The sequence below is a fragment of the Pagrus major genome, chromosome 4 (genome assembly GCF_040436345.1).
Source record: "Pagrus major chromosome 4, Pma_NU_1.0".
NCBI classification, from domain to species: Eukaryota; Metazoa; Chordata; class Actinopteri; order Spariformes; family Sparidae; genus Pagrus; species Pagrus major.
The window spans coordinates 21,486,767-21,513,699 of record NC_133218.1 but is presented as its reverse complement, the minus strand read 5'-3'; the positions used below and the strand labels follow the sequence as shown (position 1 = coordinate 21,513,699).

Genomic DNA, 26,933 nt, shown 5'->3' with positions numbered 1-26,933 from the left:
CAAATTACTTAATTTGTGCTCCAGCAACTATATTTCGCACCTTTCGTAGTTACCTTAGACATCCACTAACTGTCTCTTTGTTTTATTATTTCTAACTTGTTCTTATTTGCTGGTTTTACCTGCACGTCTTCCAATTGTTTGAATTGTTATCGTGTATTACTCTTTCTAAATGGTAATGCTCTTAATCTGCAATAATAAAGTATTTTCACAATCTGCTCTGATGTGTCTGGTTCTTCATGCTGCAAACCAAATTTCTGATGCGGGACTGAACTACAGAGTCCAGCTGGAGGAGAATAAACACCAGCCAGAGTGATTTTTCACCATCTGGCAGCCCAGATATTGTTCTGAGAAAACCTCTTATAATTGAACACATCATCCTCAGCCCTGTGTCTGAATTGTGCAACACAAATAACCTTGCCTTATTTAAAATGTATCAACCCTTTATGAAGGAAAGTGGTACAATTTCTCTTTATATAAATGCTGAAATAATCTTATTTCTTGTCACATAAAGAACGTGTGCTGTATACTGTTATACTATGTGCAGTATTTAAAATGGCCACAAGGTGTCGTCATCGCATTGAAGCGTGTCAGCTCCTTGTGTTGTCTTATTTAAGGTCATACAGGTAACCTTCCTCCTCCTCCTCCTCAGTATGAATGCGTCCTGCTGTTAGTTTACTCTCCACATGAACATCACTTACAAACCTTTATTTTAATACTCGCATAGCAAATAGTTTCAAGAAACCTCCCCTTTCTCTCCATCTCTCCCCCCATCATTAAAACACACATCTTTTGCCGACGGAAAAAAAAACAGCCTGCCACTCCCCTTTATGTGTGCCTGCCTGGTCTTCTCGGGTAGCACAGCAGGGTTCAGCTCCAGAGAGGGTCGCGTTCACTGTAAATATGATCCATTTACCTGATCGGAACCAAACCCGTTGATTTCAGCGTGCGATCAGCCGGATACCTGCATGGTGGAGTCTGGATCTCATCCTCACAGCCCCGATCAGCCCACTTTGACTGAGAAGGTGAAGCCTTGAGAAATAACACCGCCCGCCGCTATGAGACGAATAACGGGGAAGGCGAAGGATGAAACTTTGATCGAGCTGCAGAGCGCGAGCGATTCACAGACCGGAGGTAATTAAATAAAAGATCCACTCACTGACCTTTAATGAGAGGGGTTAGGAGGTTTGTGTCTTGTGAAAAATGGTAATATTTGGTCTCACTGCTTGTAGTAGCAGCACAGAAGACATGGCATCACTTTATAATCCAGTTAAAATGGACTTGTAAAGGATATATCCCTCTAGAAAAGCATTATATCTGACGTGAAGGTCATGAATCCTTTTGTATTTATATTATATTCTTTATAGTAGGTTAATTTTAATGTATGGAGCGAAGTATGCCAGTTTAACATTTATAATTTCTATAATTTCTTTACTTTTTTTCTTAAAGTGCAGCTCTTCTTAGCACTGAGGTCTCCACACAATTACATCACACTTGATCAGAGTGTGGGACAGTTCATGGAGGATTTGGATTATAGTTAAAGTCATCTCAGTCGAAGGTCAGGGATGTCAGATTCCAGTGAAAGCTGTCCCAGGATGATAAACCCACCATTAAATACAACTTCCCAGCACATGTCTCTCTTGTAGCTGATGTGTGTGAGTGTGTCAATTAGTATGCAGTGATCCCATGACAAGCCAGGAGGCAAACGCATCATCACACAGGCGTGCTGAGGAGTTTGTGTTTTGCTTTGCGTGGCACGAATGTTCCTCAAAACTTGTGACTGCAGAGGGTCAGCGAGGTCACACTGGCAGATATTCTCCAAACTGAGGCAGATTTGTAGGATCTGTGTTAATTAAAGTCCCATCATCAGACGTCACAACTGTAAAATCTCTGTAGATGTTGTGGTTTAATATCCATCCCAAGAAGCTTCTTTATTTCTTTGTGGTTTTTCAGGGATAATGATCAGAAGTGAGGTGTGTGAGTAAGCAAATCCATTTACCTCCTCTCTGCTTTCTGTCAAGCTGTCGCATTTATGGGATTACCTCCTCTGAGATGGGCAGTCAGGCTTCACTGTGTCTTTGCTCGACTGCAAACCACTGTCAGTGTTGTGGTTTCAAACAACATGCTCGCTAGAATCCATCTGAAGGTGAAGAGTGTTGACGGAGAGCTCAGTCGTAAATGTGCTTTCATACATCAGGGTGATGTGATTTAATTGGTTTGACATTATTTGTGGTTTTCATGTAAGTAAATCTCCGGAGACACCAGAACATGAGCGAAGATTAATAGCCCCCACTTCCATTAAGCTCCATATGTCCTATTACTGAAGGGCTGTTGGCTTTAAAGTCCTGCATGATCTCTATCTGTAGTGGCTTTCTTATGCAACAAAGCTGCCAGACAGAGGAAAATGCCGAAAATTACTGCTTTAGTTCAGTCTGCATTAGGTAACAGTGTTTTTCATTGCCAGATCAGGGACATAAGTGGTTGTTTTCTCCCTAATACTTGAAATGTCATACATTTACAGCTAAAAGGAAAGTGTGGGCAAATGGAAAGGCCAGCTCTTGTGGTGGAAGATTGCTCTGCCATAATGTGAGGCTCACTTAAAGGTCTAAATTAACAATGCCTGAATCTTAAAGTAAAGTAGATTAGTGTGATGCACAGTAATAAATGAATGGCTCGTAAGTGAAGCTAACACAGACTGTGGATATCCTGACACTTGTATCCCTGTTTACATAATCCATACCTCACTTATCTCAGGGAGTAAAATTCCTCACTTCAACCTGTTTTATCTTCTCATTAACTGTCTGAAGTTAGTCAATGCCAAATAGGTCAGGAGACACGATGCTTTGCAACAGAAACTTGCAGGTTGGGAATCCATAACATGAAAAGCAAGCATGGAAGATACTCTAAGATACAGGAAGTGCGTATCTCTTGACCCCTGCTTGTCCCCTGGACTGGAAAAGTCTGGTGCTCAAGTGATAAGAGCCGTGCCACACTGAAATGAAGATGAGTCAGAGAATGAGAGGCTAAAGTTTGCGCTTTGTTCGCAAGATAAAGTTGCTCATGGGTTTTGTTTTGGACGATCAAATACAGAATAAGTCAGAATACACATTTTAAGAATCAATATATTTTTATATTTCAATTCTTCTGTGCTGCTGTTGACCTCATTTTGATTTGCAAACCACCACCAAAGGAATATACTCATACATCCCTGGAAAGCTACATGCATGTAGTATATGAGATGAAAGTTGATCCTAAGATCAGTAGTACATATTTTCATCTTACCTGTAGTGCCACTGTATTTATCCCTCGTGACTGTTTGTATGTGAGTTGCCAGGTTTTGGAGATATCGGCTGAAGAGATTTTTGCGCTCTACCAATAAAGAATGGAACTGGACGGCTCGTGACTTGTGGCGCTCAAAACTCAAGGTAATCACAGACTTGTGCAGTTTCATGTAGGAACTACTTTCTTTCCATATTACCACACAGAAAGAGGCATGCTACTCATGAATGAAAGGCTAGCTAACTTAGCTAGTTAACATTGCAGCTCAGCTGAGGCAGAAGCCATCAATGTTTACATCCAGCGCTGTCACGACCATGAGCCTCTCATCCCTGAGCAGATGTGTGCTTCCATCTGCATGGTGTTATGGTGTAAGTAAAAAGAAAATAGTTCCCTATATCCTGCTCACAAAAGGTCTGTAGATCATCTTGAGTAACTGGGTCAAGATTTCTGGTGCTCTGAGCACCACAAGCTGAGTGCTGTCTAGTACATCTCCACGGCTCATATCTCCAAAACCTGGCAACTCACACCAAAATAATCTAGATGGATGGAAAAACAACACAGCTAAGAGGAAAAATATGTGTTTTGGATTTTTTTGGATGAATTGTTCCGTTAATGAAAACAGTCAAACTTAGAGCAGAGCATGGTTTTCTTTTTTAAGCTTCTTTTTCTTGATCTTTCTAGAAATGCGATTGAGTGTAGAAGTTTCAATATTTTAACACTAACAGCTTTACATGATCGACATCTGTAGTAACGTATGTTAACCTGTAGCTCACCTGTCTCAAAACCCTAACAAACAGCTGGATGAAATCACTCAGTAGCACCCACAGCACTGCATCACTGACAGATCATTAAGGGAAATGAAAAAAAAAAACAAGTAATTTATTGAACTGCAGTGTGTTATTCGAACATAATAACAGCACAATCAACTCTTTATTGTGTTAATCGGTGAGTTGTTAAAAATGACATGTTTGTCTAGAGTGAATTGCAGGTTAATAGACTGGTCTTGCTCTCCAGGGGCTTTGTTCAGGCTCTTATCAGTGTAGACCTCCAGCCACATGTGAAAGAGGGAAGAGAGAAAGAATAGGAAGTGGTCTGTCCTCACCTTATGTGTTTGGAGTGTGTATGACCTCATTCACAGCTGCTCAAACACTGATTTATAGACTGATGTCCCGCTACTGGATGAACACCAGATGCACTGTGACATAATATACAATTTGGTGGCTGGTTGTCTGAACTTAAAACACCTAAATCCTGCTTTTGAATTGGACTCAAAGCTTTTCAGCAGCAGGTTTCCAGTTGTTTTTTTTAATCATCCGTCAGGGACAGCCACACAACAATTCTTATCAAATGACTCTCCGTTTTAGTGCTCTTGATAGTTATTACTCATATTTTTAGGGATTTGCTTCCATTTAAGGTGATCTCACGCTGCTATCTGCAGACCAGCCAATGAGGTCATCTTCCCGTCTTAGGTGAAACAGAGCCAAGGAGTTGCTATGGAAACCGGCCCTGTAATTGTATTACTCCCTTTGATGGAGGAATGATACTAAATAAGACATGGAAAGCACACTAGAAGACAGCTACAGTACAGTTGTTTGTGTTTCAGACTGTATGCCTCCCCTCTGCCTCGGCCTGTTTGCCTGGTCTGGAGTACATGAAACACTTAGACGAGGGAAACAAACACTCGCATAGACCATTAAATGATGTTTTATTTATGTGAGCTATTTATGGAACAGGAGGATCAATAGGTGCTATATTTGTCGCACAGTATCTCATACAGTATCTCCTGTCCTGTCCTGTCACATGAGTCATATCAAACCAGGTCAAAGGTTACATATTATCCAAGACAAACAAGAAAGCGACTTTCTGCGTCCTAATCTGTCCTAACCAACCACTCTTTTCTTCAAACATGCCTTTTACAGCAGACCATCGAAGATATCGACATGTTTCAGTGTTGTTGTGTCTTATGAGGACAATACATCATTCTCTTTACCCTGCTCATGACCTGTTGCTCAAAATTGTGTGTGTTTTGGACTGATCAGGGCCATCCGGAGATTGTCAGGACACGTCCCACTTGGGACCACAACATCCTGGTGATAAGAGTGTGTTACTCATCATGGCATACACGCCTGATGCAAACACACACTCAAAAGAACACACTGGTCACTAAAAAGACCACAGTAATGCTTTATATGAAGGTCCTTGTAGTAACTCTTAGTTAGTAGCTAATTGGGCCTGTTTAAGTCCTTATAAGAGGCTTATTAATGTTAATAAGACACATCAGCGTCAATAAAAGCATCACAAACATGTTTGAATACATTTATAAGATACTTGTTAACAGTTAGTAGACTGATTGATAATGTTATAACAACCTTAAAAGTTTCTAATATTTGTTTATAACAGCATTATACACATTACATGAGTTTATAAACACTATAATGTGATTGTTGAACCTTTACTAAACTTTTCTGTTGCTTTATTAAGATTAATACATACATTATTTTGCATTAATTAGCAGTTAATAATGCTTTATGCAGCTACCAGAAGAGAAATGTGTGTTATTAAGGTTAATTAATTATTTATCATGCACTTATTAAAAGTTTTGATAAAGATTTCAAGACATGTGGAAAGGTTTCCAGGGTCCTTTTATTATACAAATATAAGAAACGCATACGGATTTTATTAACATTCTTTAGCAGCATATAAACTGTATTTATAAACAGTATAACAGTAAAAGTGATTATTATGCTATCATTGTATTGTCTTACTAACGTTAATAAGAACCTCATGAAGATTTCCTATTAACTTCTTGTGAATGTACAAATAGTCATCCCTACAATGATTTTGCGATATCAATATTGATGTATTTGGTCGAAAATATTGTGATATTTAATTTTGAAGCATTTGTGAAGTGCTTTTGAGGAAAATTTGAAATATCGTGTTACATATTGTATATAGTGATATAACCTAAAAATATTGCAATATTATTTTATGGCCATATTACCCAGTCCTACTTCGAGGTCCATTCAGTAGCTGTTCTGGACCTGTCCGAGATGTCCTTTCAGATTCAGAAAAAATGGAAATGTGAAGATTTACGATTCCATGACATCAGGGCAATACCATTTGCTGATGAATGAATCATGTGAAATGATTGAAAGCACAAGAACGGCTACTTGACAGACCGTGAGGTGAGATTGTTTTGCCAACTGCTGTTTCCAAGATCAAGAATGAACTTTTCATTCTATTTTTTCTATTTAATTTTAACTGCTAGCAAAACCTTCAACAACTGTATGTTTAATGCCTCATGTTTTATTTCTAGGCATTTAATAACAAAACTGATATTTGACTGTAGTAGTTTCTGAATTTTTCCTTTTGTAGATAGTTTGCTGACTTCACAGGAAGTGTGGGTAGAGCGATAGAGAGGACGTCTTGTCAGTGAAGAGCTTGGCCCGGTTCGAGCTCAGGATGTTGTGGTTTCAGTGCATCATGGTGCACCCAACGCCTGCTAGACGATCAGGACTCATTTCACTCGTGTGTTTTGGTATGAATGTAATATTTCAGTCGCATCTCCTAATGAAAGGCACTCCCCTTATAGTGGATGACTTTTAGTGTGACCAGAGTACGAACCTTTATCACATCAATATTTCAAATACATCTGCTCCCGCCTAGAGGGATGTGTCAGCGCAATCTGTGAGACGTTTTGTATCACTTCCCTTGAGAAAAGGTTCAGGTTGTCATAATGCAGAGCTGTGGTTAGTCAGTCTGGTGACTATCTGACGAGGTTTAGATCAAGGAAAAAAAAATCAGTGTGTGTGTTTGAGAGGAGTGAGCAGGGCGGTGTAGCTGAGTGCCAGCCTCGTGGAGGAGCTACACAAGAGCTGTTATTGGTGCACACCCACACAGCCTGCTTTGAGTCATAGTGAAAAACAATTTGGTTTGTTATTGAATCAAATCTACACTGCCCAGAGCATCATTTTCAGTTTATTGCCGCTGTTTGTTTAGATGTTCTGCTGCAGTTGGCAGCTCTGGTCTGATCAACATGAGTGATAAACACTGCTGAGCTTTTGGGTTTGTTTGTTTGGTTCGTCTAAGTAGGCCCTCCGCACTATTTTACCACCGTGACACTTTTGAAGTCTTACACTTGGTCAACATGCATATTCACCTCTCCTGACCTACTGTATTAGACTAACCTGTGTCTATCTGTCTGTCCTTTTAAAGATGGTCCCGCAGTGTTGACCGCATTCAGGATCAACCTGCACTCAGGTACGGGCAGATCAGAGGCTTTATGTGACGCCTGTCTGTCCGTCCTTCATCCTCGGCTGTTTCTCGCCTGCTCTCTCTTCATGCTGAACTCTCCTCAATAGTGGAGCATTTTTCTGTTTCTGTTAATTCCACAACGCTTTCCGGTTAGCCTGCTTATCAGACCCAGATGTCTGTTTGTCTGTCTGCTCTGTCAGCTTTCATCTCATCTGCACAGCCTGGCTCCTGGTAGTTAAGTGTGCTGTGTCCTGTTTTCATGGCTGGAGTGTCAAATCTGCACTGGTGCATGCGATCTTATACTGTAGAGAGGCATGTGAACGTGATAATGTGTTGACAGTGTGTACCATGAGGAGATGTACTGTACATTTCAGTACATTGAGTTTGCTATACTGTTCATACTGTGTTACCTCTCGCTTATATGTTTCTGCAATATACCATTGTGAGCAATGTTGCAAGTCAATGATTTAAAGCAGGACAGCTTTATGTCAATTTTGGATTGTTTAAAAAGATTTAAGGACCTCAAATTTAATTATTTAATGTTCTTGGTTTGTTGTCGGATTATTTTATTATTATTAGCAGAACAATCCTCATTAGGCGACTTAATGGCCTCTGACACAGCACTGCATCAGCCAACAATATTGTTTATATATTATGGATAATAAACATAATATCAATATTAATATTGATCTTGTTTATATTACTGATGCATTAAGGCAGAGCTGCCCAAACTTTTTCCATTGGAGGGCCAAAACTTTGTCTTTAACAAAGCATCGTATTGTTACAATGCAAAACGGTTCTGTATGGAAGCCCTGAGAGACCACATTTATGATTTATGTCATTTATGTTTTATATAGGTTATTTGGACATTTTGTTGAAAGTAATTAAAAAGTAGTGTAATAAGTAATTTATTACTCTACGTAGACAGTAATATTGTAACATAATATATTACATGATATATTACATTGTGAAAGTAACTTGCCCAACACTGCATGAGAACAGGTAAAAAAAAATGTTTTGCTAGGATCATCTTTCTAAGTTCCTTTCTTCACTTCTCAGGGCTCCATGTTACTAGTATCCCAAGTTCTCACTTAATCTACTGACTTCTATGAAAAGTGTCGCTCTGCCCACAGTGCTCAGATCAGAGTAGACTAATGAGGTATCCTTAAAGAGCGTTTATTCAAGAAAAAAACTGCAAAAACAGTGATTCATATTACAGTTTAATCACACCTTATGGCGGGCTAACTTTGGCCAGCGGGCCTCACTTTGGCCAGCTGTGCATTAAGGTGTAATTTAATCTAGGGTTAGCTAACCCTAACCCTAACTACCTTATATTTTTCTTGAAGGTAAATAGTATAATTTATCTGTCAAACAAGTGTAGTGGAGTAAAAGTAGAATATTTCCCTCTGAAATGTAATGGATTAGAAGTATACCGCATGATAAAGCTGAAGAACTGAAGTAAAATACAAGTATCTCCAAATACAGAAAATGGACTTAGTAACATCCCACCGCTGCCAGTGTACATGTGCTTTTAACCTTTCAAATGTCAAAAATAGAGAAAGCAAGTTTACGATTACTTCTTGATACTATAAGATATGCATTATGTATTGTGCTTGTGTGTGTAGGTAAGTGGGTGAGTGGGTAAGATATCCCCTCACGTCCTCTTGTCAGACAAGTACTACACCCTGGCTGTCGGTTCAGATTGAGAGATGCAGCCTCCCTTTCATAACATTTGTTTTGATGACTCACTTTGGGATACACTGAAGAGGGCTGCTCTCCTACAGGTTACACATACTGGCTTGTAAAAACAAACTGTAAAGCACTAATTTGGTCTCATCTGAGGGCGATGTATGTCCGAGGGGTGCAAACATTTGAGGCGATCACCATCAGGTTACGGAAACTTCATCAGGTTATAGCGAATTATGTTGTGGCCTGACTCGGCTGGGGAATAGTGGGTTTGTTTGCGTGGAAAGAGAATGCACTGCCTCTGCTGTTTTTCTCTCTGTACACAATCAGCACATTGGAATGAGTGGCCTCCTATTCTGCTGTAGCGTAGGCCTGTACTGTAGATTACCTCCACTGATATATTTAATCAGTCAGAGTGAGGGAGGATTTTTGGACCCTAAATCTGATCACTCCCGACTGGCCGTCAATCCACTGGTTGGTGGAGGTGAATGAAGCAATTGTAGACCAGTTGGATAAATATTCCTAGATGGGAATATCGCTGGGGATCCTCCAGCAGGTTCCTAATTTTAAGAGAAGATTTAAAAAGAAGCGTGGTAAGACAGAAGAAATGCTTTCCCACTGTACTTCTGCCTGCCAGGTTGATTTTAAAGTGAAGTTTGGGTCTTTTCTGGTTTGCAGAAGATGATTCTTATTTTATGAAGGAGGCATGAGTATTATTGCTTTATTATTATTATTAGTTGTTTCCAAGCTCATTTTTACTTGCTTGGGTATTCCAGTTGTTATCAAAGTTCCCAAAAGCCAGTTCTTTAAACCAGCTGTGCAAATACACATGACGTCGCTATCTTCTAGTACCGCCTGTTTATTGGCACTGACCACGGTGCAAAATGTAATATGTACTGTCTGTGTATCTTTCAGTTCAGTTTGGCTCAGGGAATTTGAAGATAACCTTTCAGCTTATAATCCTGATTTTTATCCTCAAAAGAGGTCTTCATTGATCATACATATCAAGATCACATGACTTCGCATGAGAAGTGCTGAGCCTGTGAAAACTATCACATTATGTCTTCTGTGGTTTTGGAGGGAGCTTTCCAAAACCTGCTAGAAATGAAACCTAGTAAAAAAGTTATTTTAATAGTTCAAGTTATTTTCTCTCTGACTAGAGAGGGGCACACATTTTGGAACAAAAGCTTGCAGTACAACTTGCTGTGGAGTTTAAAATATGTGGGTATTATTTAAAAAGCAGGCAGGTTGTTATGAAGATGAGAAACAAATGAGTTGCATCATGGAAAATTTGGGGTCCAGCATTTTTAGAACCTGGCCTATTAAAGGGAACGAAAGTCTGCTTCAGTTTTGACCACTCTGTCTTGTATCTGTCTCTTGTGAGTCTCCCAACTTCACAGAAATCACTGAAGTGCTCATTGAAGGTGATCATCTCATATTTATGAGCAAATCTTGTAGCAAACTCTCACTACTCTGGTTGGACGTGCATGTGTCTTGCATGTGTCTCTGGATAAAATTAGAGCATTTAGGAAAAGAGACCAGTTGATTGTGTCCCTGGCTAAGGCTCAAAGTCTCTCTGCATGAGTGTACTCCAGTTTAAGAGCGTCTTTATTCGCTACATTTGTGCTAGTAAGTCGTCCGTCACATTCACAAGACTTTATGAGTTGGAATCCCTTTAAAAAGACCCCTATATTGCATAGTAGTTAATAGTAGTTAATCTCATTCATGCTGCTCATAGAATCTGGGCTTTGACATCAGCTTATGCGTTCTGCTGGCCACTTGGGACACCAGTTCGCTCTTACGTATGTGGTGGTTAAAAGTGTTACTTTGAGTCCGAGCACACCAGAGGTTACTGGCATATTTCTTTAGCAAGTTGACATTCTGCTGATGGGCACGCCCTCGAGAGAATATACTGTAAATAGACAGCAGCAGAAGTGTAACTGGGTTGCTCGTGGGGAAAATGTGTTAGAAAACAGTGCATGAGCTTTACTGCTAAATGAGTTGTAATTTAGTTCGTTTACGCCCTCAGAAGCCACTGTTGCCAACGTAATGTTGGCATGAATGAATATACGGTAGTTATTTTTAGTAAATGAACTTTTATGCCAGCCGGTGTCTGAGTCGTAGCTGCTCAGTCCTACAAAAGACTCCTCTGCGAGTTTGACCCCTTCCTCCATTTATTTGTCTCTCTGTGGAAGCAGTTATTACACACTGCTGGCCCTTTGCTTCTGTTTGCTCAGGCCAAGGCTCTGATAACTGGCTGCTCACAGTTGGAGTGAGACCAAAAACAGTGAGACTAAAAAGGAAAGGGAAAAAAAAAGCTGCTGAGAATAATGAAAAATTCAGCTGCACAGGGAGCGATGCTTCCCACGAGCCCGTTGGAAAAATCAGTGTGTCATTTAACCTCTGTACTCAGGGATTCCTGTGCTCTAACTGATATGGCATATTTTCATTCCTTCGTAGTGAGTCTCCAGGCCTATTATTGAGCCCCTCCATATGGAGACACCACAGTCCCCCTCTCATTGGCTCTCACTGCTGTCTGTCAGATCATTATGTCTAATCAGAGGTGGCTGACTTGAAGCTGAAGGAGGCTGGAGATCTTCGTGTCCTTTGTGTATCGACCGTGGTAGGACTACTGGTACAACCGCGAGCCACGGCCCCTCCCCCTCACTGATGCCTTCATCTAGCCTCCCCCACAGGAAGTGCCGCTTTCCCACCATTGAGGAATAAAAGGGGAGCAGGCGGCGAGAGGAGCAGTGCTACATGAGCACATTCCCTCTGCCAGAGTCTGCCACGCAGGGAGAGGGAGGCTCTGCTGGAATGCTGTGTGTCATTGTATGAGAGTGTGTGTGTGTGTGTGTTTTGACTGCTGCCTTTGTGCTTCTCATCTTTCTCTCTCAGCTCCTGTAAACTCTGACCAATGTGGCAAGAGTCTGCATCTGCTGATGTTGCCAAGAGACTGCAGGATTTTTATTGGGCTTTTATCAGATTGAGTTTGTCCAAGATGCATGCACGGCCATAATGGTATTGGCTGGCTGATTACTCTTAAAGGGATCGTTTGCCTTGAGGGAACCTTGTTATTATCCTGCATGGATATAAACAGAGCTTAACTTAGCATAGCTAAATTACTGGATGTAGGAGAGACGAGGAGAGATGAAAACCTGCTCCATTTGTCAAAGGGTTTAATACTGTACTGTCTACCTGTTAAGCTAGCATGAACATATTTCTACTGTATTTGATTAAATTACATTTGAACTGTAAGAATAATTTGGAACTATTCTTTTCCCTCATTGGTTGTGGGTGCATGTAAAGCAAAAGGAGAAACAGATTAAAACATTTACTTTTTGTCCTTAAAGAAAGAATCTTGTATAAAATCTGCAACTTTGCAAATGCGCACATTTCTATATGACATTTAGTTGGACCAGCTGTCAGCCTCTGGGTCGCTGGTGTTTACTTATGTTTGAGTTCAGATCAAAGACTGTGCAAGATGGGGACATAGTCTCCATGACTTCATCCATAGGTTTCAATGAGCCATTGTGAAGCTCAGTGGGGTCGCTCCGGCCACAGTTATCTTGGCAGTGCTGGACTCCATCTAACGGTGCATGCCTTAATTTCGGAAATCGGAGCTGAGAATGAGTTGCAGTAAGGTAGCCATTGTTAGCAATACAAGTTGATAACAATACAAACACCAAAGCAACATGTCCACTCATAGAAGTTGGTAAGTACTGTGTGCCAGACTGATTTAATGAGACACAAGACAGAAGTGCTAATAAACAGTATAACAGAGCTTCTCAGCTGTTGATGCACCAAACAGCCATTTTGGATTTTGAGGTCAGGGCTGGTCCAACTTTCCGATTCCAAAATCCAACTTCGGGGGATGCTTCAGTTGAAATTGCAGACTGGGAACTCCCAAGAATTCCCAGTTCAAGCTAGTCCAAAAATAGGCAAAGAGGTGGAGCATGGATGGAGTTTATGTGGGCCTGGTTGCTGTAAAGCTAACGGCTATTTGTCACTCGAACCGCTCACACCCTTCGTTATGCATAATTTTAAGCCTTTATATATTTTAAATGAGTAACTCCCAGAGGTTGCCCCTTGGTTCAGAAGCTACTGATCCTATCACCATCCACTGACTGAGTTAATACCTGGACTACAATAACATGACCCATCAACACAACTTACAGGCCAAGACATCCATCAGACAGAAGGCATCCATTATTTGAGACACATCTATGACAAGTGTCAGGGGCAAATACATAACATGACGACGCACACAGACACTTTTAAATCAGACTCACCTCTACACAAATTTCAACTTTGAATCCATCCTGCATATTCTACCTACTCTTGTACATGTGACTGTTGTACTTTCTGTTTCTTGAACTGCATAAGGCAATATATTATATTATATTATATTATATTATATTTTATTATATCATATTATATTATATTATATTATTTTATGTTTTTTAATTTCTTTTTGCAGATGAAAACAATGGAAACGGTGTTTCATTATCGGAAAGAACATCGCTGCCTGGACATGCAGAAGTAAGTTCAGATGTATCTGTGATGTGTGTGTGATGCTCACAAATTGTTAAGGATGGGAAGCTCGATCACACTTGTATCTGTATGGTACGGTACATATATGAAGCTACAGCAAGCGACCAGTTAGCTTAGCTTAGCATAAAGACTGGAAGCAGGAGGAACCAACTCGCCTGGTTTGGTCTGAAAGTAAAACATCAGCCAACTAGCAGCTCTGAAGCTCACGGATTAGCATTATAATGAGGTCTAGCTGCCAGACAGATCTCCGCTGGATGCCCAGAAACTTTTCCATTGACGATAAAGATCAACTTGTTTCCAGAGTTGGTGCTAAGATAATTGGTTGCTGCTTGTATCTTCATAGTTACTGTACTGACATGAGTGACGTATTTAACTCTCTGATGAAAGTGTGTAACCCTCCCCAAAATGTTGAACTATTCCTTTAATTTCTAACTTGTTCACTATTTTGTATAAGATTCACAGAAATCGATAATGGAGGTGGCTTTTGATTATGTCCAAATCCTGTTTTATTCCCCTCGCAGTCACATGATTATTGATGTCTGTGTTTATGTTTGTGTAAATTTGTAGGCTTAGATGACTGACCTTTTGTTGAATCACCACCCTCATCGCTTAGTCACAAGACCTCTGTGTCTCAGAAAGCTCCTCTCATTCTCTAACAGTGAGACAGAAATAAACTGTCGCTGCTCAAACAGGATCCTGTTGTCAGTCTGCTGGTTTTCAGTGACACAACGAGGCCAACAAGCAGATGGTGTATCCGTCTTAATTCATAACACTGATTATATTATGTTTCTGAGATGTATGACTCCAGGATTCAGTGTGTAAACAGAGCACTTCCTTATCAGTGCTAATGTATCAGTCACTTCTTACTGGACTCATTAGGTCTTGACAATAACGCTATAACAAACAGTGTTACCACACCCCTGTTAAAGGAAGGTCTGCTACTGGATGCAAGGGTCTGATAAACAAGCTGGGTGGGGTTCAGTAGACTACTGGCTACTCCATGCCCTGGTTCACCCTGTATAGTATAGCGTGAACTATTTTAGCATTCACTTGTAAAACATAAAACAGACAGCTATCACCACTCGAACATAAACAAACATTTTTAAAAAACTCCAAAACGACGAGTGCAAACTGAAGGTTTACACTTAAACCTTAAATTTAGCCATCATAAAATATACATTGAGGTACTGAGCCACATAAAGGCACAACAAATAAAGACACACACTGTATATTTTAGACACTGATTACACTATATCACATACTGTAGATCATTGTATCTTATATTCATCAATGTTACTAGTCCAAAGATAACGAAGGCAAAAATATTCACAGTAATGGGAGTAAATACAAATGTCAAAGAAGTTTAAGAGTTAAGAAAATGACTGAAATGCAGAAGTTAATATAGAACATGTAATGCATGTTTCTCCTCCACCGTCAACTATTTTTGTATAATGATAGACTGTGATTGTACAGTGTCCAAAATGTCCTTTTTTATGTGGTTTTTCTAGTCAGCATGGCCTCCCTCTTAACTTCACTAAACTTCTTCAAGGGAAACAACATCCTCTCATTTCAGTATTATCCCGTGCACTGGCAAGTGAATGTCCAATGCTTGAAATCAAAAGCATACAGTAACTCAAATTACATGTTTTATTCTGGGACACAGTGTGCATTTCTCTATATAGTACAGTATATCTATCAGTGATAAAGTCTGAGCCCCACATATATATTTATCTTCAAGGTTATTACAGCTTCATTTCTCGCTCTGTCAGTGTTTTATGGATGTCATGTCTGCCCGTTTGCTTTCACTTCCCACTCTGTGAGAAAGCTAAAAAATGTTATCTTGTCCTTGTTGTTTGTCCTTCAGACAGACAAGCTACAACCAAACAGAGACACCGTGTTCTTCAGGGACGGAGTTCGAAGAATAGACTTTGTGTTGTCTTATGTAGATGACAAAGATGGAGAAAAGAAGCAGGTAGGTGTAGCAGAGAAGTTGCCAGTAGTCGACTACTCAGCATTTTACAATGCTGTCAGTGACTAATTTCTGAGACTGTTGTCATTATTACACAATTTCATGTCCAGAACAGGAATACGTGGGTACGACAAAGAGGAAGTGAGATTCTGAATACATATTTTCCACGGATGTGTGAAATTGGTGACCTAAAGCAATCACTGAAATTAACAGATTTTAAAGGTGTCATATTAAGGTTGATGTCGTAATTTTGGGAGTCTGTTTGGAGATGTTTGCTTAAATGTTCAAAAAACACACCTTTTTTCTCCGTCTGTCTTTCCCTGCATCACCTCAATTCACCCTCTAAGGCCCCCTTCGCAAAAAGTCTGCTCTGATTGGTCATCTCTCTCAGGCCTGAGCACCGTGTTTCAACAACAGCTCTGCCAGTGTTGTTGCAGCCAGGCTGGTGACTGTATAGTTGTGACATCACGACCTTACAGAAGTCCTGAACGCACAGTTTTCTGAATACAGGCTGTGTGGATTGAGTATTTGATACTTTCACAGTATGTAGACGTGCTTTGTAATAAAAAAAAAGGCATAGAAATCTTTCAACTATACGGGACCTTTAAATCATTTTGTTGTGTGTAACTAAGCAGGAAGATACCGAGTATGTCACATGACAGAAACGTATATATGTGACTGTCAGTCACATGCCCGTAGGATTGAAGTTGACTGGAGGAAGAAGGAGGCATAGTTTCATAAAACTCAGCCAGTTAAATCACTTTTTCTTGTGTCTGTTCAGACTTTCAGTATCAGATCAGATTCAACAGAATGACATCTGACTAGTTGCAGTTGCAGCACTGACGATCTCAACATATTTTGAATGATAATGCTGCTCTCTAACTGCTGGATGTGTAAATTAACATTCAAATAAATACAAGAGTCAGACTCGGTATTGCACACGCTTTGAAGTTACACAGTACAACCTCAGCACCAAAGATCACACTGTGCTCACAGGTTGAAGCATTTACTTCTTTGTCATCTAGTTTCTTTGTTACTGTGAACCAAATCTGTAGAATAGCTTAAACATCCGACATACAACTTCTCAAAATCACTTTAAGAAACAGCTTAAGACATTTTTAAAGGTTCAGTTTGTAAGATAGTTAATTGGTAAGTCTCATTCCCAGCTCATCAAATGCTGGCGGTTTGGGTTTTTTGGGAATGAGATTCAACAATCAACTATTTTAACCTCGGTGAATAATTGTGCCGTACATAACGGTACTTTATACGAGCAGTTTTGTGTGAGAAGCCAGGCCCACTTCCCATTCCTCCTGTCTGACGAGTCTCCGTTTGTAAGAGTATGAGATGTAACCCAACAAAGAATGAGAGAAAATTAATTGACAAATATCTTAAAAGACAAGTTTGTGATATGTTAAATGTCTCTAACATAGATGTGTGAAGGAGAAAACATGTTAAGACTGTGTGTGTGTGTGTGTGTGTGTGTGTCTGGCTCTTATACTTGTGGTTTGTGTGTTTATCCACAGGAAAGGAGGAGGGAGTTTGAGGCCAACCTTGAGAAAGCAGGACTGGAGCTGGAGGCAGACGACAAATCAGTAAGAAATTCAGCCACAGACCACCTGCACCACCTAGTGGATAGTCTGCTGAGGCACAGTGTAGTCCACAGAAAACAGTCTTAAAGGGATGGCTCAGTAGCAAACACATTATAGTACTGAAATTGTGTGAAAGATCTTACCATGAATTGTACATTTCCTTTTCCTCTCCGCCATCTGTCATTGTTTCAGGACTCCAAAGACCAAAAAACGTATTTCTTGAAGATTCACGCTCCGTGGGATGTACTGGCCACCTATGCCGACATCTTAAAGATCAAGGTTCCCTTCAAGGCGAGTGATATCCCCCATAGTCAGGATGTCCCACTGGAGTGGCTCTCACGTCCTTTCCGCCTGCCAGAGCACATCATGCACCCGGCGCCTGACTACTTCACCTACCCTTTTGACAAGACCAAGACCGACTTCTTCCTCATCAATGACAGGGATACTTTCTTCCCGCCTTCCACAAGAAACAGAATTGTGAGTATTACCTCCTCTTAAATCAGGGTTCACTTATTTTATTGTAACTATCTCCTGCCTCTGATGTTCTAGTTTGTAAGAATCCTTCTACCTCTCACAATTTTTCTGGACAGGATGACCTCGTTTTATGTTTCACTCAACAATTAAAGATAAAAGCTCAGGCAACAATTACGCAGAATGTAAAAATTAATTTTGCTATTAGTTCTTACAAATCCAAATCCCTTTATCTCTTGATAAATACCCTCCTTGCTGCTAGGTGTTCTACATCCTGGCTCGCTGTCCGTACTACAAAGAGGGACGGGTAGACAAAGACAAGACGGGAATCAAGCGACTTCTCAGCAACGGGACGTATACAACAGCTTTTCCACTTCATGATGTAAGGCACACGGAAGAAAGAGCATTAATATGCAAACATATTAAAGTACATTTACTCGTGTTAGATTCAGCTTTTAGAAATGCTGGGACTTTACCTTTTTTTAACTTTTTACTTTTACTTCATTACAGAGGGAGAAAAGTGTGTTCAGCTACTACTTTTATCATGCGATCCCATGCAAGATTTATGATATGATGCTTTGAGTTTAACTAACCCAATTCCATATTAAGTACTTTGAAGTGCTGCTGGTACGTGATAATTAAACACACTGACGGGAGCAGCTCTGTAGAACGGGCACATTTTACTGTCAGTGGTAGTTTTACTGCTACTATTACACTGAATTTTACATATAAAAAGAGTTTTGTAGTCGTAAATTGGACTGCAAAAATGTTATTGACTTTCATTTCAAGCACATTTGTGTCATTTGTTTGTGCATGTCCCACTTTGGGAACTTATTTTCCATGATATTTGTCATTTATTTGTTTCTAATTCCTAATAATTGTAAAGATGGAAAAGAGAGGAAAGGAAAATCTGATGAAAATGTTATATTAAGAAAGATTCATTATTCACTTTCCTGCTGAGAACCTTTTGTTTAGTTTTCAAAGAGTCTTCACTCATAGGCCCACGCTGCATTTTTTCTCCTCCTTTCAGTGTCGATACTGGAAAAGGGCAAGAAATGCAGAATGTGAGAGTGAGCGCTACAACTTGTACAAGCACTGGGCAAGATTCCTCTGTTTTTACAAAGAGCAACCTCTCAACCTCATCAGGTAAACAAGCTGAGGCTGTCATCTTTTGTTTTTCACACAGGATGTAATATTTCTTTCACCGAAGCGTTTCTGGCGGAAACTCTGCTCAGAGTTAAATGCGCAGTTTGATTGTGTGCTTGCAGGAAGTACTACGGGGAAAAGATCGGGATCTACTTCGCCTGGCTCGGCTTCTACACAGAGATGCTGTTCTTCGCAGCCGTCATGGGCGTCATATGTTTCACCTATGGAGTGCTCAGTTATGACGACAACATATCGAGGTTAGTACCACCAGAGGGCATCAAGGAGTTGATTACCATGTGGCCAAAAGCATATAAGGCTAGACTACTACAGCCATATGTGGCTGTTGACCATTTCATTTCAAAGCCATGGGCATCCCCCAGACTGTGGGCCAACATTTTACTCACACCGTCGTTGCAAATACCATTATATGCTGTTGCATTAAGAGGTCCCCTAATTGGAATGAAGAAGTTAGTTTACTTTGCAAGGCAGCTGGATCCATATTGAAATCAACCAATCAGCATCATATAAGGAACTACTGGCAGCTACAGGCCTGGTTTAGGTGTGACAAACAGTGAGAGGAGCAAAGATACTGCTATAGCATCGGTTATATAGTTATAGAGTTATCAGAGTTGGATTTTACTGGGTCCACTGGTGGTAGCACTCTCCTGCTGCTGATCTGACTGGCTGAAGTTGATAGTGATAGACGATGACAGACAGATGATTCATCCAATCACCAAGTATTTTATGAAAGTGCCTGCCCTTTCCCAAACACTAGCAGCAGTACCATGATGGTTCTGTATTAGGTTAGGGGTCCAGCCCAAACCACAAAAAACAACCTTAAAGGACAAGGACAAAAGCATGTGGACAGAGGTGTTTACATACTTTTGGCCATATATGAACTCTTTGTCACAGTATGCAAAAAACTGTGAAGACCCAAATACAAAACACTTAAAGGCAGGCAGGTGAAAACAAAAAGCAAGCTTTAATAAGCTTATGTCCAAAAAGCAAGCAGCACAACCAACAAAACAGACTGGAGCAAATACACACAAAAAATATTAGAGAGATACAAAAACCAAAGACGCACTGGGAACACAGGGGACACAGAACAGTCGAACTGACAAAGAGAGAAGGGAAGGACTTAAGTACACAAGGAGGCTAATTGGAGATGGGTGAAACTAATCAGGACAATCACAAGGGAGGGAAAACAAAACAAAGGGGATGAAGTAACATGAACCATGAGGATGATGAACCTTACAAAATATAACAGGAAATAACACCAAAAACCCCAATCCATGACAGTCTTTGCCTTGAAGTTTGATAGATTTGTTTTGATATTCCAATAAAATGATCACCGGTTCAAAGCTGGATGCTAGATGTATGAATCTGTTTTTAAATGACCTACTTTCAAGAAACACTGCTTTGTATTTACATGAAGTTTTTATATTCAACTGAATCATTAGATTTTTTTTAATTCTCCTTTTTTCTTCCTCTAGCAAAGAAACATGTGACGCCAGTATTGGAGGCAGTATTGTGATGTGTCCACTTTGTGATAAAAAGTGCCCTTTCTGGAGGCTCAACTCTACCTGTCTATCATCCTGGGTAAAACGACACACTTCTTAAACTGACAATACAGTAATTACGAGGTTGACTTTTGCTACCTGTAAGTGTGTGAAAATAAGTAATTTACTCAAATACCTGCGGTAACTTGTGTCCTGCTGAGTCAGCAGTATGTCACCCAGTGTGTCTCCTGCTTCTCTGAGGAACTTTTCCATATTCTCTCTTCCAGCAATCCCATCTGTTTGATAACGAGGGGACGGTATTCTTTGCCATATTTATGGGGATTTGGGGTGAGTATCAGTCGATGCAGCTCTTCCTGTGTTTAACCTTTGCAGGAGATCCAAATGACTCCCCCCTATGGGAGACAGATTTTTCACAGTTAAAGCCTTTTCACACAGAAGCTCCAAGCTTCATCCATCCATACTGTTTCAGCCCAGAATGACTTGCCAGCACAATTATGTTGTTATGTATTAAGCAGTGGGTTGTCTGCTGAGCACACTGAAGTCCAAGAGAGTAATGGAACAACTGAAACGCGTTACTCACCTTAAACACAGACACTCTCTGTTTTTAGTCAGTTTAGTCAAAGTTCTCATTATACGTCTGTTTAGTAGAGGTAACTCCCATGCTGAGGAATTTACAACATTTCCTTTCTTCAAACCTGTTTGGCAGTAACTCTGTTTTTGGAGTTCTGGAAACGGCGTCAAGCCCGGCTGGAGTACGAGTGGGACTTGGTGGACTTTGAAGAGGAACAGCAGCAGCTTCAAATCCGGCCTGAGTTTGAGATCCGATGCACTAACAGGAGACTCAACAAGATCACTAAGGTGCTTCAAACCCTTCATTCAAACATGGACATCAATATGACTAAAACTATGTACTCTGTGGTGCACAAATATCGACAAGAAACCTATTGAAAAAACAATAAATAATAATAATCATATAAAATAAAATCTTTCAGGAAATGGAGCCATACCTCCCTGTCACCAGCAAGTGTGCTCGCTTCTGCCTCTCAGCGGCCACTGTTTTATTCTGGGTAACTGAATGTTCGTGTGTCCATGTGTGGTTGCTATATACAGTAATACATAGTGAGTAATGTTCCTTGCCATCAACAGCTTTACATGTGTGTGTGCTCGTCCACAGATTTCCCTGATAGTGGCTTGTATCATCGGGGTCATAGCGTACAGGCTGGCAGTGTATGCTGCCTTTGCGAGCATCATTAAAGACCCCATGAGGAAGATCCAGGTGGTGGGCAGATTCATCACTCCACAGCTAGCGACCTCTGTCACCGCCTCCTGCATCAACTTTGTCATCATCATGATCCTCAACTTCTTCTACGAGAGGGTGGCCGTTTGGATCACCGATATGGGTAAAAAGATTTAATCTGACATCTACTGAATCAAAGTCTTTGTTCAGACGCCAGGCGAATCAGGTTTGCTTCTCAAATCAGATCTTTAAAAACATACTGTCTGAACTGTTATTTGCAACACCGGATTTGTGTGCCTTGACATTGCCAACCTACCTGCATGGGTTGCCGTGGTAACACCATAAGTGTCAGCGACTACCAAAGCGGAAACACGAGAAATTCAATTTGTAAAAATCACAATTCATGTGTTTTTTTAATAGAATCAATCTGGATATAATCTAGATATGCCAAATAACGGATCAGTGCTGGCAGTCTGAACAATATCCAAAAAACATGGAACAGACACTTTTATCATTTTACATTCATCTACTATCTGGCGTTGACTGTAACCAGAGGACATCTTCAAACTGTTTGCTTCCTGCAGAAATCCCAAAGACCCACCTCGAGTATGAGAACAGGTTGACCATGAAGATGTTCCTGTTCCAGTTTGTCAACTACTACTCCTCCTGCTTCTACGTGGCCTTCTTCAAAGGCAAATTTGTGGGTTTTCCCGGTCACTACACATATATGTTCGGCGAACGGAGCAAGCTGAGGAATGAGGAGGTGAGTTTTCTCGTAAAACGATAGTAAAACGAAAGAAAAGGCAAAGTTCATGACTTTCCTCTAGCAATTTTTCATCTGCTGCCAAAAGGAAGCGCATCAAATAAAAGTGTACTCTATAAAATAAAAACCTGTTTCTGTCCTAGTGCGACCCTGGAGGCTGTCTGATCGAGCTGACCACGCAGCTGGTGATTGTGATGGCTGGAAAACAACTGTGGGGGAACATTCAGGAAGCTCTGCTGCCGTGAGTCCATCAAGTCTACGCTCTTTACCCAGAGCTTCACCTTTTGATTCATTATGAACTTTATCTGCCGCAACAAGAGAAGGTTTTTATTGAACGTTGGCATTTTGAAGATTTCTAGTGCCTTTATTTAATTCATTCTTTTCAAACAATATGTTGTGTGTACAAGTTAGCATCTACTGAGTGCATGTAGAAGCACCTTCAGCAAATATAATTTCCGATCAAGCAGCTTGCCCACTTCAAGACATCTACAACAAAAATGGAGATAATTCAGTGAATTAAGTTTTATTTTCACCACAGAATTCAACACAATGACGTTCTTGCTGCCCTTCTTTAAAAAAACAAGAATGTTTAAGAATATTCTCAGACAAAGAAAGGATACGCAGATCTAGATCGTGTCTGACTTCCCTCACGGTTAATTACAAGGTCATGAGGAAGATTTACATGTTACATAAATATACGTGCATCGCCAAGAAAAAGACATTTTTAATGGGCTGAATCATGAGCAACCACCACACAGATGGCAACGTCTTCACAGAAGGCGGTACTCATCGAAGGCATCAAATGACTGTATATCAGGCATGTATATGACAAGTTAGAACCTTTTGCGGTGTGTGCTGTTGAATTTATCGAAGACTTCTGGTGGAGAATAATTTGGCCCAATGTCTGTAAAACAAGCAGTGACAAAAGTTATTTGGAGATGTTTTATAGAAGAGTTTTAGAGGATAAATAATCAGAAAAGCTGCTCAATAGTTCTCATTCTATATCTTCCGATTTTTAAATAACTTATTTTGATCAGACACGTACCTAGTGTGCACAACATGTAGATCTTGCTCCCACCAAGTTACTAATTATTAATCATGTATAACTGTATTTTTATTCAGAGTGGCTGACTCAGCAAGTCAGACAAGAGGAGATCATGTCATCTCTCTCTGGCTTTGTGGAAGTCCCAAACTTGACGTCTGTTTCTTCTTCATGGGCTTCTCGATAGGTTGATGCGTAACTGGTGGAGTAGCAGAAAGGGACGACACAATCCTGAGAACCATTACAGCCGCTGGGAGCAGGACCACGTCCTGCTGAACTTCGGCCAGCTGGGATTGTTCTACGAGTACCTGGAGATGGGTGAGTTACTAAACTGTTGTACTAAACATTGTGCATCTGGGCAGGAGAGAGGGATAACTGGCTGTACGATATATGAACATAAAGGTTACAAATCACAGATGATAACATCTGTCTTCTTCTCTATTCTCATTTTACAAGATTTTATCACTAACTTTTTCTGTCTGCTCCGTCCTTTCAGTGGTCCAGTTTGGTTTCATCACTTTGTTCGTGGCCTCTTTTCCCTTGGCTCCCCTCCTGGCTCTGTGTAACAATATCCTGGAGATCAGGGTGGACGCCTGGAAGTTCACCACACAGTTCAGACGACCAGTGGCGTCCAAGGCCCGAAACATCGGAGCGTGGCAGGAAATCCTCAACGCGGTGGCCATTTTGTCTGTTGTTACAAATGTGAGTGTAGTAGTTTATTGGTTATCATCTGTGCTCATTTCTGTATTTTCGTATATGATAAATGCAACATTTTTGAATCATAAGTCAACAAAAACATTTCTCCTGACTTCTATCACAGGCGTTCATAATGGCGTTCACCTCTGACATGATCCCCCGTATGGTCTACCTGTATGCCTACGGTAATGGCATGAGAGGCTACGTTAACAACAGCCTGTCAATATACAACATCTCACGGCTACCTGAGAGCAACATGCCAGAGGACCAAGACTACTCGTTTGATAACGCGACTACCACCTGCAGGTACTAGAGCTTAAAGGGACAGGTCACCCTAAAATAAAAAAAATAGATAGATTTCCTCTTATCTGTAGTGAGAGGGAGTTACTACAGGTTTTGAAGATATCAGCCACAGAGATCTCTGCCAACCTTGTCACCACGCAGAAGGAAGCATGCATCATGTCATGGACGAGAGGCTTGTGCTTGCGACAGCGTAGAATGTAAATATCAATGGCGTCTTCCTTGGCTGAGCTGTAAACTTAGTTAACTCTGTTAGCTAGCCCCTCGTCAGTGAGTAGATGTACGCTTCCTTCTGCGCGGTAATACTGAAAGAAAATAGTTCGTGAAACTGCTCACAACAGGGTCTGACATTGCTGAGTGCCAAAATAATCTACAATAGATGGATAAAAAGCCCTACAAGGAAGAGATGAAAATATCTATTTTTGATCTGGGGTAAAATGCCCCTTTAAAGAGCTTGTTATGCATCTTGCTTTAGCTTAATTTTACATTTCTGAGGAGCTTTAAAGTTGCACTTATTTTTAATGAACAACAGGCTGTGACTGTGTGTAATGTGCAGGGGTGACACATTTGTCACTAGACTGGAGTTCACCTCAGGTCTATGAAGCATTCTAGCATCTTTCAGCTCATTGTTTTGGTTTTATAGCCCACAATGCTACTGTTTCGATTCACCAGTCTCATAGCATTGTTTTCACCCACAGCCATCAGGATAAACAGACAGACAATGTTAGTGACTAGCTGGTGAACGTAAAGGAGCGGATAAAGATCAGGATATTTCTCCCAGAGGTGAAAGAGACTAAAAATAGAGCAAAAAGAAGAGTGAATATTGGACTAAAACCAGAGAGTCTCATTAATTAGTTAGTCAGCCCAATGACTGTAAGACATGAAGTAACCCAAAGTTATTAGGAGATGTTTCAAAGAAGAATTAGACAGATTTTTTTGACATATCTAATTCTCTATTTTCTAAAACATGACTCAAAATGAATACTATACTAATAATACACGTCAGCCATGTCAATGTCATATGGTTATATTATATCAATGTTTAAAGTAGGTAAAAACTTAATTACTGCAGATATTATTAGTCATTTATGGCAGTATGTTCGTCATCATTGGCCAGTAAAGTGTAACTTTAATTGTAGAACTTGACTCATAACCAAAGTTTGAGCTTCTGTTTGCTTCTGGTGTTATTTCCTGATGTGTTCTGGTCCCAGCGCATGTTGTTTAATGATTACATTAATGAAACACTGCTGATGGTACTTGTTGTTCTGTACAGATACCGTGACTACCGTTACCCTCCAGGCCACGAGAAGGAGTACACTCACACCATGCAGTTCTGGCACATCCTGGCAGCCAAAATGGCCTTCATTATAATCATGGAAGTAAGAACACACAGCGATTCCCTCTCGTTACTCAAAGAATAAACGCTCAGTATTAATGTAGGAAGCTGATTATATCGTCACCATTATTAATAATTCTTCCTCTGCAGCATGTGGTCTTCGTGGTGAAGTTCTTCGTGGCGTGGTTGATCCCGGACATCCCGTCAGACGTGAAGGCGCGGATTAAACGAGAACGCTACCTGATACAAGGGGAACTGCATAACTACGAGGTGGAGAGGCTCAAACTCCAGCTGAGTGCCAGTTTCATAACGGAGCCGCAGTCAGAAATGTCCTCGATGACGGACAAACATGAGGTGCTGTCTGAGTGCCTGTAGCTCCCTGCTTCGCGACTCCAACTAACCAAGCCAGGGATGGATGCTGAGAACATCCACATACAAGGGCTTCTGCCTTCAGGAGAAAAACACTGTTATCTTTTCTGGCTGGATGGACTCCTATATTAGGATCTGTGTCGAAAGCATGAGAAAACAAATCACTTTGGTTAAAGTCAGCTTCATGAGTGAAGGAAACATTTATGTGCCATAAAAAAATACCTGCAGCTTGTACCATTCCACGTGTAATGCCTTCAAACTCTCCATTCATTATGACTGAAAATGAGTAATCTGTGTATGTGCTGGTAGAGTTAAAGATAGTGGTGTTGTGTGTGACATTAGGTGTAATTACCCTTAAAAGAGTCCATTTAGTTTTCTGCATGTGATTCTTCAACTGTGTCAGCTGTAATGTTTGACCGCTAACTGTGGTTAAAAAACTCATATCAGTTAAGCTACAGATGTTCGTCATGTTTGCTTTTCCTGTCATTTAACTATGAATGTAGATAACACTCGCAGATTTTTAATATATCTGAATATGAAACACATCGATATGTAAAAAAATAACTAAAAAAACAGGAGGTGCTTACTCCTTTTAAAATCATTTTTTAGCTCGTCATTTAGCTGCATAATATTTAGTTCCACTGATCTGTAGCTGGGCTATAAGATTGTCAGTTCTCATGTTTAGAGGAAGCTCTTAAAAACTGCATTCGAGAACCAAGTACCTC

At 40.4% G+C, this 26,933-nt stretch overlaps 1 protein-coding gene across 3 annotated transcripts; it reads left to right on the top strand.

The window, feature by feature from the left end:
• The first annotated feature begins 865 nt into the window (after positions 1-865).
• Positions 866-26,665, top strand: ano5b (anoctamin 5b). 3 transcript variants are annotated; one of them, XM_073464083.1, is made up of 21 exons: positions 967-1,131; positions 7,492-7,536; positions 13,697-13,758; positions 15,635-15,742; positions 17,263-17,331; positions 17,521-17,805; positions 18,062-18,181; positions 18,830-18,945; positions 19,068-19,202; positions 20,439-20,544; positions 20,732-20,792; positions 21,172-21,323; positions 21,458-21,532; positions 21,640-21,865; positions 22,287-22,465; positions 22,609-22,706; positions 23,695-23,825; positions 24,004-24,209; positions 24,328-24,509; positions 25,777-25,882; positions 25,990-26,301. In XM_073464083.1, the coding sequence occupies exons 1-21, from the start codon at positions 1,056-1,058 to the stop codon at positions 26,212-26,214; spliced, it is 2,763 nt and encodes a 920-aa protein (XP_073320184.1). In that variant the 5' UTR covers positions 967-1,055; the 3' UTR covers positions 26,215-26,301. The 3 variants fall into 3 exon arrangements, with proteins under 3 accessions (XP_073320185.1, XP_073320184.1, XP_073320186.1); XM_073464084.1 differs by lacking the exon at positions 7,492-7,536 and having other exon boundaries at positions 866-1,131; positions 25,990-26,665; XM_073464085.1 differs by lacking the exons at positions 967-1,131; positions 7,492-7,536 and adding an exon at positions 9,718-9,809.
• Positions 26,666-26,933: the final 268 nt, after the last annotated feature.